Source organism: Oncorhynchus masou, chromosome 33, assembly GCF_036934945.1.
Source record: "Oncorhynchus masou masou isolate Uvic2021 chromosome 33, UVic_Omas_1.1, whole genome shotgun sequence".
In the NCBI taxonomy this organism is placed as follows: domain Eukaryota; kingdom Metazoa; phylum Chordata; class Actinopteri; order Salmoniformes; family Salmonidae; genus Oncorhynchus; species Oncorhynchus masou.
Window position 1 is genome coordinate 20,112,331 of NC_088244.1, and position 14,427 is coordinate 20,126,757.

The 14,427-nt window shown below is 41.4% G+C and overlaps 1 protein-coding gene across 1 annotated transcript; it reads right to left on the reverse strand.

The window, feature by feature from the left end:
• Nucleotides 1-5,207: 5,207 nt before the first annotated feature.
• Nucleotides 5,208-13,630, reverse strand: LOC135527986 (dual specificity protein phosphatase 7-like). The gene is made up of 3 exons (XM_064956712.1): nucleotides 12,919-13,630; nucleotides 11,875-12,303; nucleotides 5,208-8,141 (listed from the first exon to the last, which is right to left on the reverse strand). The coding sequence occupies exons 1-3, from the start codon at nucleotides 13,283-13,285 to the stop codon at nucleotides 7,831-7,833; spliced, it is 1,107 nt and encodes a 368-aa protein (XP_064812784.1). The 5' UTR covers nucleotides 13,286-13,630; the 3' UTR covers nucleotides 5,208-7,830.
• Nucleotides 13,631-14,427: the final 797 nt, after the last annotated feature.

The window sequence follows — 14,427 nt, forward strand, 5'->3', positions numbered from 1 at the left end:
ACAACAGCTCAGCCGTGAAGTGGTAGGCCACACAAGCTCATATAACAGGACCGTCGAGTGCTGAAACGCGTAGCGCGTAAAAATCCTCTGTCATCGGTAGCAACACTCACTACCGAGTTCCAAACCACCTCTGGAAGCAACGTCAGCACAAGAATGTTCGTCGGGAGCTTCATGGTCGAGCAGCCGCACACAAGCCTAAGATCCCATGCGCAATGCCAAGTGTCGGCTGGAGTGGCCATTGGACTCAGTTGAAGCAACTGGAGCAGTTGAAATGTGTTTTCTGGAGTGTTGAATCACGTTTCACCGTCTGGCAGTCCGACGGACAAATCTGGGTTTGGTGGATGCCAGGATAACGCTACCTGCCCTAATGCATAGTGCCAACTGTAAAGTTTGGTGGATGAAGAATAATGGTCTGGAGCTGTTTTTCATGGTTCGGGCTAGATCCTTTAGTTCCAGGGAAGGGAAATCTCAACGATACAGCATGCAATGACATTCTATGCACAAAGTGAACAGCATGCACAAAGTGAACAGAAATTGTTTGTCGGGATCGGTGTGGAAGAACTTGACTGGCCTGCACAAAGCCCTAAACTCAGCCCCATCGAACACCTTTGGGACGAATTGAAACATCGACTGCAAGCCAGGCCTATTCGTCCAACATCAGTGCCAACCTCACTAATTCTCTTGTGGCTGAATGGAAGCAAATCCCCGCAACAATGTTCAAACATCTAGTGGAAAGCCTTCCCAGAAAAGGAGGCTGGTACAGCAGCAAAGGGGGGAACAACTCCATATTGGAATGATATGTTTGACAAGCAGTCCACTTACTTTTGATCATGTAGTGTATTATTCAAATAATGACGTATCACTTGGTGGTCTATAGCAGCTTCCCACAAGAATGGGCTTTAGGTGAGGCTGGTGAAACTGTAGCCATAGTAGGTAAACAGAATTTGACATGAGATCCTCTCTAAACTTTACAGGAATATGACTCTGAACATAAATGTCAACACATCCACCTTTTGCATTCCTGTCTGTTTTTGAAACTATGTATTGCTACCACTATTGCTACCATCATTTAAGGTTTTATCGGGGCTTCAGAGATTGTCAGTTAATGAATGTTCTCTGTTACTAGAAAGTAATAATGAACGATTTCATGTTTCTTAGGCTACATATGTAAAAGTGGGCCATTTTTAAGCACTTTTCTGAGATTCTTGATTGTTTTTATTGCTTTACTGGGAGGCTTATCAGAGGTAGGCATGACAGTGATAGTTGTAAGGTGAGCTGCACACAGTAGACTTTCTACTAGGGCAAACCGCATAAGTGCTAACAGTATAACTCAGGTTCATTGGCGCATAATTACTGCATACAATAGCTGTAGGATTGACAGAGGCGTTCAGGGAAGTTAGAGGGACATTCATTATATATTACTTACATTATGATTGTCAAAGCTCCTGGGATAATGTACATTTGCAGCAGCACTACAACAACTCAGCGACACAATGGTAGGGATTATCTAAGCAGGGTTTGGGTCACTGATAAATCATTGTCTCAATGCAAATGCTCAGACATGGTCCAGGAGCCAAGACGATTTGGATGGAATCCCTCATTTCTGTAGAGCACCTTCTGTTTCCCAAAGGTGTCATAATTGCCAGCTTTTAAAAATCTTTCTGTAATCACCCCAAGAACAGGAAATAACATAGTGACGACAGTGCATTACATTCCAACGTGGTGCATGTATAATTCTGTGAAATGATCGCTAAAGAATGTAAACATGATGTCCATATAAATGATGTGACCTCAAAGGTTACTTCAACTCCTTGTTGCTTTTATGTTGTTTGACCACTATTATTATTTCCTCACTGGCAGTGCAGAGGCAATTGATGAGCATTATTTGTATTGTCTGACACTACCATGTCCTCACTAGCGTAAAACAGATTACAACAAATTCCCTGGTATCTAGTACATGCAGATTGGTTCAGATCAACAAGACCCAGTTCATCACGTATCGTATGTAAATAAGATTACATCCAGATCACATCCAGCTATGAGGCCTAATTCAGCCTCTATCTCTCTATGCTGGCTAACTAAGGTAGGACAAATCAACATGAGGCAGGGAAAAACAACATGATGTCATTCCTGCACGTTTTGCCAAATTGTGAGATTAGGATTATTCTACACGGCCATCCCTGAGAACATTTCCCTTCCACGGACAAAGCGTGACCAGGGAAAAATCCTCCCAGCGATGATAATATTGATTCAGATGAGATTCTCTTTCACACTGGAAAAGCTCAATGGTCTGACAAAGAACTGGGAATGAACAGAGCCAGCAACTGTAGATAGTACTTCATTCAATATTTTAATCTAATTTATTTTCATGATTGAAGTGAATATCGGATCATTGTTGTACTAGTGTAGAGTTGTTATTTCTAAAATGAATGGGCTTTAGGAGTACTTTATAATGTCAGCCTTGGAGGAACTGATTGAAAGTTATACACTAAGTTAACACATACTATTATCCCATTAGTCAGATCTCTCTTTAAAATGTCATTCATCTCTCAGAAACTCTCCAGGTTCAATGAAGGATAAATAAATAAGTCAATTATTCCAGACATATTTGTGCCATTGAGTCAGTGGTGGCTGTGAGATTATCTTACTGTCATGCAATGTGCTGAATGTGAGGCCTGTGGATGTGCTTATCCACAGCAGGTGTGGAGCAGCTTCTTCTCTCTGTCTCTTTTTCTTTCAAACAAACACACAAAAACATTGCCTCTCCTACCCCCTCTCTCTCCCTCCCTCCCTCTCCACCCTCCCGCTCTCTCCCTAAAACCCTGTCAGTCTCAGGGAACATCTGCTTCCCTTGCCACCACTGCTGAGCAAGCAGTGACTTAACCTCTGCTTCCCCTCGCTAGTGATTACAACAACAGGACAAAAATACTCCACTAATCTCTTTCAGAGTACATTGACTGAAACATAGGGCTGGAAAGAGGCTATATGCCTTCTTAAGAATGTTAAATGTGCCATGATGGATCATGAATAAATCAATGATGTCATGTTACCCAGAAGTAAATAACCTTTCTGTTTTCTAAGGTTCACTTTAAATGCTCTCACACAAAGGCTAGTACCCGAGCAGATTACACTCCCATACTCTTTGTTCTCTCACGTTTAATCCAATTGTAGAAATATGAGTCGAACGTGAATGATACAACAGGAATTCCTTGAAATCATATGGTTGAACATAATGCTCTGGAGAATTCCATAGCAACTGTAAGAGCAGAAGGCAATGGGTTGAAGGGACTTCTGCGATACCACAGATGAGGTCTGAGGTGAGGTGGTATGAGGTGGTATGTGATTCTATAATGGAGGCATACCTTTTACACATCAAAGGTCTGAGAATTTACACATAGGAAGTGTTATAGTATCTACTAATTAACACTGAATGTTTTGCTGAGAGATTCTATCACCTCAAACATGGAAGGCTGAAAACTCTATTTTTTTGCCCCACTATTCTTCTTGATCAGGGCAGGGTACTTCCCCTTATTCCTTGCAGCGTTAAGTTGCCGTGGGAGCGTCAGACGTCTCTGCTCTTTTATCTGGCACGCAAGGCCGCCTTGGCAGGCCGGGACTGCAGGTAGGAAACCATGACCTCTGCCTGGCCTAGCCCTAGACGTGGGTGGGTGGCTCTGAGACATAATCACAGGTGTTTCCCTGCAGGTATGCAGCCAGCCAGGTTCAGTCATGCTGGGAAACCTGCCAGACACTGGGAGTTTTATTGTCGTAACTGCAAGGTGTTGCTAGGCAAGTCTGATCTTGCGCTGTTGTGCTTCTTTCAAAGAAAGACAGTGGTGGGGGAGGAGATTTTTGTCTTGACATTGGGGAATAAACTTGAAAGAAACTAATGTTCTTTCATTTAGTTATTTTAAGAACTTTTTAGTACTCCACTTACAAAGATGGAACTGGACAAGAAACAACCCATGCCTAGCCTACTCCGTTTTAAAACCACATTCATAGTAAGCTCTGATACTCTGCTGTCATTAGTTCATGAGTAGGCTATACTGTAATGTAACTAAGCCCTGCAGCAGTCCTCTCCACGACTCTTCACACTTAATTTTCCTCAGCTTAGCTCCGGGCTACGATTATTGGAAGCCTCATTTCATAACCGGTTCTTCTTAGATAGAGGGATTAGATTGCCTGAGAATCATGTCTGTTTTGGCACAGGTCAGCAGTGGGAGGAATGTAGAAATCTGCTAAAACAAGTGCATCAGGCCATGGTTTGGAGGAGCTGAGGTGAGGCTTGCAGAGGGCTAATCTCAGGCTAATCATAGGTTATTGGTAATGAAACCCCTGAGGTAGGGATATTTCTATGATAAGGGGACATCATTTTTGCCAATAATTAACATCAAGTTAAGTATGCTACTCAATATGTTATGAGATGTGAGTTTCTGTGTGCGCTAATGTCAACATATCCATTTTTTCATACTCTGAGAACATTCTATTCTCAACATATTTCATGGATATCCTAACCCCTACTCTCAATGGGCTTTAGCTAGTGGGTTACAAGACCCCCACATCACCCTCCCAAAATGTCCAACAGGAACCGAGGATGTAGTGGCAAGCTTTCATTTCCTTTTTTTCAAATGAGACAAAGCAGCTTTTGGATATGAGAAAAACAGGAAATGACTGAATTTACCCAACAAACACTGAAACATTCAGTCTGAGAATGAGACACCAGCTCAACATCCATTAAAAAAAGTTATTCTTCGCAAGGATATTAGTCATCAGGTAGAACGGGCTTTAATTGTCACGAAATGCACATATTCCAGCTCTATGCTGTCTCATCTTCCTATTCTCTCCAAGTAGGGTGACTGAGTGAGTGACTGGGAGGGGAAGTGACTGTGTTGTGGTTTCAGAGAGTCCATCTCTGCATCTGACGTCCTGCATGGCCACAACAGACAGGAAGGCAGGCATCAGCGTGGACAGAGTGTGAATATCTCACCACACCTACAGCCTTGGGCATTGTGCTACACAACACAGAGACAGAGGCTATCCCACAGCCTACTGAAATAAAGCACCTGGCTGACTCTGCACTGGACTTGATATTCTTCATTGTGGATGTTGAGTCATTGAGTGTTGACTGAAAGTAGCCTAAGCTTTAGCACGGCAGTAGACCTGAATAACAATAAGACAGTAATAATAACACAAGAATACATAGCACGTTTAAAGGTAAAAAATATACAATATATTTGTTGTATAAACTTGTACATAAATGTATTGTACATTTAGTTTTACATACACTATACATACTGTAATTGGGTCAATTTAACTTCACATCCTTCATGATTCAGAGAAAAGGTCCCCCGTTACCAAGCGAATCTTATGTACATATTTTACAAACACATGCCAGATAAACACAGCCCGTTGATGTATTTCAAAGGCTGTAACAAAATACAGATATGTTATATAAAATCCCTGAAAATGTCTCTCCATGAGGTAAGAACACATTTATCATCATCTTCACTGGTTTCATTTCATTCCCTCTCTCTCATTCACTAAACCATTCAACTTTGAGCCGACTCGTTCCGAGACATTACTGGCAAAACCAGAACGGATCAAAACACACTGCATGTTTCCCTTAACATGGTTCTGCTAAAGGAAGAGTAGCTGCAGGCTGAAGATTGTGTCTATACATGACTTATCCATGACTTAATAAACAAGGTTCAAATGGCCATTATGGATCATAACTACAAGTCGTGAATTTCAAGCATGGCATATGACAATCCTATACTATACCCAGGTTAAGACAGTTAAGTGTTATGTTAACTTAGAAGGTGTGATAAAGGCCACAGGAACAACAGGCAGAAGAGGTACAGAACAGAAATTCAACTTGATTACATGCAGACAATGAAATTCTATTATAATTATTACAATTTACAAGATTTTACAAAACTCTAGGTGTTTCATCTTTAACATTTTGCAGAGGGTGACCTGTCTCAGTTCAACAAAGGTAAAAGGGTAATGCTCTAACATAATGTATTGCATTCCTACATGATCAAATGTTTACTCTGAAGATGACACAAAAGTAGGGAAAATAACATAGCAATTGTCAACTACTGTTTTCCAAGATCACTCCATTCTGATGTTAAGAGAGAGAGAGCTGCAAATGAAGACGTTTAGAACAGTCATCAATAGGAACGTTACAGTCATTATAGGAACGTTGCAGTCATCAACGGGAACGTTACAGTCATCAACGTGAACGTTACAGTCATCAACGGGAACGCTACAGTCATCACCGGGAACGTTACAGTCATCAACGTGAACGTTACAGTCATCAACGGGAACGCTACAGTCATCAACGGGAACGCTACAGCCATCAACAGGAACGTTACAGCCATCAACAGGAACGTTACAGCCATCAACAGGAACATTACAGCCATCAACAGGAACGTTACAGTCAACAACAGGAACGTTACAGTCAACATCAGGAACGTTACAGTCATCAACAGGAACGTTACAGCCATCAACAGGAACGTTACAGTCATCAACAGGAACGTTACAGTCAACAACAGGAACGTTACAGTCAACATCAGGAACGTTACAGTCATGTTACAGCCATCAACAGGAACGTTACAGCCATCAAAAGGAACGTTACAGCCATCAAAAGGAACGTTACAGCCATCAACAGGAACGTTACAGCCATCAACAGGAACGTTACAGCCATCAACAGGAACGTTACAGCCATCAACAGGAACGTTACAGTCATCAACAGGAACGTTACAGTCAACAACAGGAACGTTACAGTCAACATTAGGAACGTTACAGTCATGTTACAGCCATCAACAGGAACGTTACATCCATCAAAAGGAACGTTACAGCCATCAACAGGAACGTTACAGTCATCCACCGGTAACGTTACAGTCATCAACAGGAACGTTACAGCCATCAACAGGAACGTTACAGCCATCAACAGGAACGTTACAGTCATCAACAGGAACGTTACAGTCAACAACAGGAACGTTACAGTCAACATCAGGAACGTTACAGTCATGTTACAGCCATCAACAGGAACGTTACAGCCATCAAAAGGAACGTTACAGCCATCAACAGGAACGTTACAGCCATCAACAGGAACGTTACAGCCATCAACAGGAACGTTACAGCCATCAACAGGAACGTTACAGTCATCAACAGGAACGTTACAGTCAACAACAGGAACGTTACAGTCAACATCAGGAACGTTACAGTCATGTTACAGCCATCAACAGGAACGTTACAGCCATCAAAAGGAACGTTACAGCCATCAACAGGAACGTTACAGTCATCCACCGGTAACGTTACAGTCATCAACAGGAACGTTACAGCCATCAAAAGGAACGTTACAGCCATCAAAAGGAACATTACAGTCATCAAAAGGAACGTTACAGTCATTTAAGGCCAACTTAAAGTAGCCCCATCTCCTCAGCAATAGTAACATTCAAAAGAATCCCTGTTTGGTCCCAGAAAACATTGATTCACATTCTCCATGGCCAACCTCTTCCTTCAGACCAACACATTAGCCACATTTGTTAGGAAAACAACTGACACATCCACATTACAACTACTATAGACGATAAGGCATCAGAGCGTGGACCAAACAAAGTATGTACTTTTTTAAAGCATACTGGGGAGCACCGTGGGCTATAAAAATCCATACTTAAATCCCTTGCACGACAGGTGAGCCTCCTCAGTCTCTCTCTACCAGCTGCAGTTCCAGGACTCTTTCCCCTTTCCTGACAGGCTACAAAAGACCATGTAGACACTGATGAAGCAACATGGCCTCTAAACCCTGCCTTCTCCGTCTCCTCACGTCGACTCCAGAGTGTCCAACTGGAACACGTTGTGATTGGTCGGCGTGGTGAAGTAGAGCTGCTCACTGGAGGAGGGGCGGTTGTCACACAGGCTGTGCAGCCCCAGTGTCCTCTCGAAGTCCAGAAGTTGGCCCATGAAGTTGAAGTTGGGGGAGATGTTGGACTTCTTCCTCTTGACAAAGTCATAGGCGTCATTGAGGGACAGGTTGAGCCTCTGCATCAAGTAGGCCACGGTCACGGTCACAGAGCGGCTGATACCAGCCAGACAGTGTACCAGGACGCCACACTGCTTGGACCGAGCCTCATCTACATGTACAAGTGAGGAAGAAGGTCAACATGAGTCAAAAAAGACTGGTTTTATGATCAGATCCCACATAGACTTCAGACTCTCAGGGCTTGATAGTGTGTTCATAAGGTTCAACACACAATAGCTAACATGTAGGCCTGCTTCTTATTGTTTTCTCATGAGGATCAAGGGAGACAGTAAGTAGACCTTTATCTTTGTTGAATGACTTCTCCATTTGTCAAAGGAAATATAATTTATAGTGAGTTAATCCCAGCAGGGTGAAACGCCCTGGACTCCACCACAACCAGGATACATTAGAGTTAGACTCATGACCTGATAACCAAACATAGGCAGCCATAGAGAGTGGAAGCCATGTTTCCTTCCTCTACCACTAACCCCATCGACAAACTGGTGCACAGCACGCCTGGAATCACCACTTGTACAAACATACATAACCTAGAAGGTTTCCGGTGCTGTTGTGGGTTTCTGTAAGTTAGGGTTCCCCAACTTGGCCCTCCCAAGGTATCTGAGCAAAAATAATAATAATTATTTACATTTTGGGGGGACATAAAAGACTAAAAACACCAGCAAATCAGTTCCAGGTTTAATGTTGGAAATCTGCTCAAAGTATTTCCATGCATAATAAAGAGATAACGTACACTCACCCCATTCTGTACAAATGTGCACAACCGCGACATTCAAACGAGGCTGCAAAGAAAACTAACGGGACTGTAGCGACTGTGTGGACTTCAAAACCTGGGGTGTGAACTACGTTTCTATTTAAGCGTTGATCGACATGGTTGATCGACATGGTTCTATAGTATTGGAGAAAGTTGAAAAAACGGACCCTCCATTAAATCGTGACGTGTCATGTCGTAACGTACAGCACGCATAAAGCAACTATTTCTGTCTTACAACCTCTCTCCACCAGGTGTAGCACTTCTCTCATCATTCATTTAAAAACAAGAAAGGGACAGGGACAGGGTAAGGGGGATACCTAGTCATTTTTTTGCGTTGTCACTGCAAGCGATCATGACTCTCAAAGCTGCTGTTTACTTCTGAAGATCACTTTAGCACCGCCCTAAAAACCCGATTCAAATTCGACACAAACCTTCAAATAGGTATGTAATGACACATTATATAAACTCTTTATAGTGTTTTATTTACATTTTAGAGGCGATAAGGTGATAAGTTGGACAGATCGAGTGAAAAAATGCCATTTGCCCACACAACATCTCTCCTTCTCACTATCACACATTAGTTTCGCTTCCCCACCCGCCATTTTTAAAAAGACCCGATGGGGCTCATCGCCTGCTTGAATCATGCAGAAACGGGCAGCGTGGAGGTCATGTCATTGATTCTGTTGGAAAGGGGAGAAATTGTGCTTTACAATGGTATTGATATTACAGTTGATCTGGAAGTATTACGTTTTTGGGGCACTAAAATAAGGTCAATTGTACAGATCAAGGCGATGTACAAGAGTGAGTTTACGTTATACCTTCAGCAAGTATTCATACCCCTTGACTTAGTCTACATTTTGTTGTGTAACAGCCTGTATTCATATTGGATGAAATAAGATTTTTTACCTCACCCATTTACACACAATACCCCATAATGTTGCAAATGTATTAAAAATGAAAGTATTCACACCCCTGAGTCAATACTTAGTAGAAGTACCTTCGGCAGCGATTACAGATGTGAATATTATTTGGTAAAAACCTTTCCACTATTTTTCTTTTCAAAACTTATTCAAGCTCTGTCAAATTGGTTGTTGATGATTGCTAGACAACCATTTTCAGGTCATGCCATAGATTTTCAAATTTTTAAGTCAAAACTGTAACTCGGTCACTCAGGAACATTCACTGTCTTCTTAATAAGCAACTTGTGTAAATTTGGCCTTGTGTTTTAGGTTATTGTCCTGCTGAAAGGTGAATTAATTTCCCAGTGCCTGGTGGAAAGCAGACTCAACAAGGTTTTCCTCTAGGATTTTGCCTGTGCTTAGTTACATTCTGTTTATTTTTTATCCTGAAAACTCCCCTGTCCTTAATGATTACAAGCAAGCATACCGATAACAATTACAAGCAAGCATACCCATAACATGATGCAGCCCCGCTATGCTTGAAAATATGGATTGTGGTACTCAGTAATGTGTTGTTTGGATTTTCCCCAACATAACACTTTATATTCAGGAAAATAAAATGTAATTGCTTTGCCACATTTTTTACAATTACTTTAGAGCCTTGTTGCAAACAAGATGCATGTTTTGGAATATCTTTATTCTGTACAGACTTCCTTCTTTTCATTAGTAATGTGGAGTAACTACAATGTTGTTGATCCATCCAGAGTCTTCTCCTATCACAGCCATTAAAATCTGTAAAGTCACCATTGGCCTCATGGTGAAATACCTGAGCGGTTTCCTTCCTCTCCGGCAACTGAGTTACGAAGGACGCCTGTATCTTTGTAGTGACTGGGTGTATTGATACACCATGAAAAGTGTCATTACCAACTTCACCATGCTCAAAGGGATATTCAGTATCTGATTTTTTATTTATTTAAATCTACCAATAGGTACCCTTCTTTGTGAGGCATTGGAAAACCTTCCTGGTCTTTGTGGTTGAATCAGTGTTTGAAATTCACTGCTTGGCTGAGGGACCTTACAGATAATTTTGTGTGTGGGGTAGAGATGAGGTAGTCATTCAAAAGTCATGTTAAACACTATCATTGCACACAAAGTGTGCCCAGAGTGAGCCCATGCAACTTGTGAAGAATATTGTTACTCCTGAACTTATTTAGGCTTGCTATAACATAGGGGTTGAATACATATTGACTCAAGGCATTTCAGCTTTTAATTTTTAATTAATTAGTACAAATTTAGAAAAACATAATTCCACTTTGACAATATGGGGTATTGTCTGTAGGCCTGCGACAAAACATCTCAATTCAATTAATCTTAAATTCAGGCTGTAGCACAACAAAATGAGGAAAAAGTCAAGGGGTGTGAATACTTTCTGAAGGCATTGTATGTGACCTTATACAAACGTAAGCAAGGTTTGGGCTAATTGCAGTCTATTTGTAGACTACAAATGATTTGCAATCATGTTCTGGCCCCCTGTCCATATGCTCAAGAAACAAATCACCCCCCAGCTGAATGTAGCTGATGATCCCTGCTGTAAATTCTTTTTTAAAGATTTGTTTTCCATCCTTAAATAACAGACACGAATGTATGTATGACACGAACAACGATCCAGGAAGTTCATCAGCAACACAGGTATTGTCCCTTGTGCCGAGCAACTGCGACTTCAGTCCAGCTCTCTTTTTGACCAATACATACCCGAAGAGAGGTGGTAGATAGACCAATATATCCATGTTTTTTGTTAGAGAGAGAAAAACAATAAAAAAGAAGACACCAATAGGCAGTTATGTTGACTTGTGACATCTGTAACCAGATGTGAAAGTAAAAGCCATAGCTTCATCACACAAGGGGGTTTCAGTGATGAGCAATACCACTGGGTAGAGCAGGAACTTAGCGGTAATAATGATTCAAATCATAATACAAATATGACTAAAATACACCAAGAACATTAGGTGGACAGCAAACCACTTCCTCGTTCTCACTGTAATTCACAGAAGTGTTTCATATACTAGGTATGCCCGTGTGTCTTTTCCTACAGCCTTCGTTCTCCACAGATAGTAACTTTTGGAACACAGTGTGATCTATCATGTTCTCCCCCGCACAGTAAGTCAGCTACTCACCGATGAAGGATATGGCCTCTGGAAAGAACTGGGACAAGTTCTGACTCCAGTGGTCCGAGATGGGGATCTGCTTGTACGTGAAGTGGCCGTCATGCTCAAACATGTTGGGGAGATTGGGCGTGACGTTCAGGATGTACTTGATGTTGTACTGGCCCAGCACATCCAGGTTGGTGGAGTCTTTGGCACAGCCCAGGTAAAGGAAGGGGAGGATCTGGACTGGGAAGGCAGGTTGGATGTTGGGAAGGGGGCTCTCCTCAGACTCTGTGGCGCTGCTCGGGTCACGGTCCGATTCACCATCTGAGAGGTCGGAACTGATCCGGAGACTTCCGAAGCCTAGGACAGAGAGAGGGGGAGAGGAGCTGGGACAGGAGCTGTCCAGGAGGGTTTCACAGTGCTCTGGGTACTCGGTCTGAAACTTCATAAATCCCCCTGAGATCAAAATAACCAAGGAGTTATAAAATTGTGTATGTGTTGTCCTGTGTATGACAGCCAAGCCTTATATTCATATAATTATTATTATTAAAACTGTAACAACAGAACAGAGATTGGGGTCAAATATTATTCGTTAGAGTTTAAATATAATGACTGACAAGTGGTCAAATTAAGTAATAGGCTGTGTACTACGTTTTGTTCACTATGAATAACATGTTAATAACATGTGAATAGGACTGACTCAATAACAATTGTATGCCATCTATACCATTACTGAAAACTGTATGGGCAATAGTTATTTCCTACACAGCAGAACATTCATGAAATGCATGCTCTTTTCCAACACTAGCAGAACATGGCGTAGCCATTTTGGAATTTTAATTGAGATTCTCAGTCACATTACTTCTCAACGTTTGAGAGACAATAGATGTGGGCTACCTTCAAAACTATGCTGTATTGTATATACTATCTATATAATTAAAATGGATTGATTTGAGTTGTTTGTTTAAAGCATATTTTAACCCTGCTTTATATACAGTGCACGGAAAGTTAGACAAGGAATAATCTACATATCCTATTAAAAAACAATATAAAGGCAAACATGTAACTTGCCTTCCAGGTAATATGCTTTACATCCGTCGTCCCATAGTTTCTGAAGAAGTAGTCCCAGAACCGAGCCAGTGGCCCCATCCTGCCAGTCCACAGTGCACTCATCGTACAGAATCACTGTATCTGTACTGCAACGTCTAACGAATTTCTCCTTGTCTTCGTGGTTCGGTATGATAGTTCGGATGGGTATGTTGCCCTTCTTAAACCTTCGCAGCATCAATGCTGGAATTGCCAAATTGATCGCCGTTTCTATGTGGGATGATTCGTAAAGCTCGTGCGATCGGCAGTCCAACAAAAGCAGCGAACTTCCCCCGGATTCCAACTCGAGTTGAAGCCATTCTACGCTTTTACTTTCAGTCACATTAGTCATATCGAACTAAATATCATGTTACATTCATGCAGGTAGGCTAATACACAAATGACGCTACATTGTACACCAAGAGACGAATGACTATTTCGAGGAGAAACACTGGAACATGTAAACTCAAACATCAAAGCTCAAATGTTTTTAAAACATGTATCAAATGACCGGTTTGAGCGGGAGCGTTGATTTCCCTCTAACCACATATACACGCCCAGGTAAGCAACTCCTGCATTTGTTCCTATGCAATAATAACGCCAGACATTAACACGAACTATTCGACACTGACAGTCGCACAACTTGGAGCACGTTCTCCCCCTTTGCCATTCCGATGCAGAGGAAATGTACTTGACAGTGGAGCAACTCAAGAGAGGGAGGTGCTTGCTTCAGGATTTAAAGACATAGATGGAGATTACAAAATTTGGTTTGTAATCCCTCCTCTAGGCTATTAATGTGTCATAAATAACCTATTTGAAAGTGTATTATAATTGTATTAGCATTTTAATGTTATTTTATTATTAAATTAGGTATACAGAAAATGCATTATTCTATCAATCTTTGAATGATCAAAATATATATTTTTCACTCGTTAATGATGTTTAATATGTAGGCTATGCAACATAAACCTGCTCTTTTCTTATTTGTATGCAGTGATGTTTTTTTGTTGGTCATGTGTGGTCATATCATTGTAAATATTTGCATATGATAATAAACACTGAGGACCACAGGTTAGCCTATTGACCTTTTTACATGGATGCTGGCCAAAACACAATATTTGAGATGCTATCATCCTGTAACACCATTGAACCTCATCCTCTCCAGTCTCATAACATGGCATGCTGGGGTAACACTATTTGGATAGTCCCAAGTAGATGTTCTGTAAATGTTCGATAACTGTCAACAACATTTCAACTATCCACTAAAACTAAACCCCCTAACCTTAGCCCTGATCCTAACCATAACCCCTATGCTTACTCTAAACCTAACTTAGTAAGCAGTTGCTGATCAACATATAGTTTGTTGATAGTATAACCATCTGTAGATCATCTATATGGGAATATCCAAATAAAGTGTGACCCATGAGGGTTCTGAAAAGGGGTTGTTGGTGGGGAAAAAATCCCCTAAATTGGCTGCTTTCCTTCGATCATTTT

Coding starts and splice junctions, on each gene's coding strand:
- LOC135527986 (XM_064956712.1), bottom strand. CDS start 13,285: ATGACTAATGTGACTGAAAGTAAAAGCGTAGAATGGCTTCAACTCGAG. Junction 12,304..12,918: donor TAAAGCATATTACCTGGAAG/GCAAGTTACATG, acceptor TTTTGATCTCAG/GGGGATTTATGAAGTTTCAG. Junction 8,142..11,874: donor AGAGGCCATATCCTTCATCG/GTGAGTAGCTGA, acceptor TTGTACATGTAG/ATGAGGCTCGGTCCAAGCAG.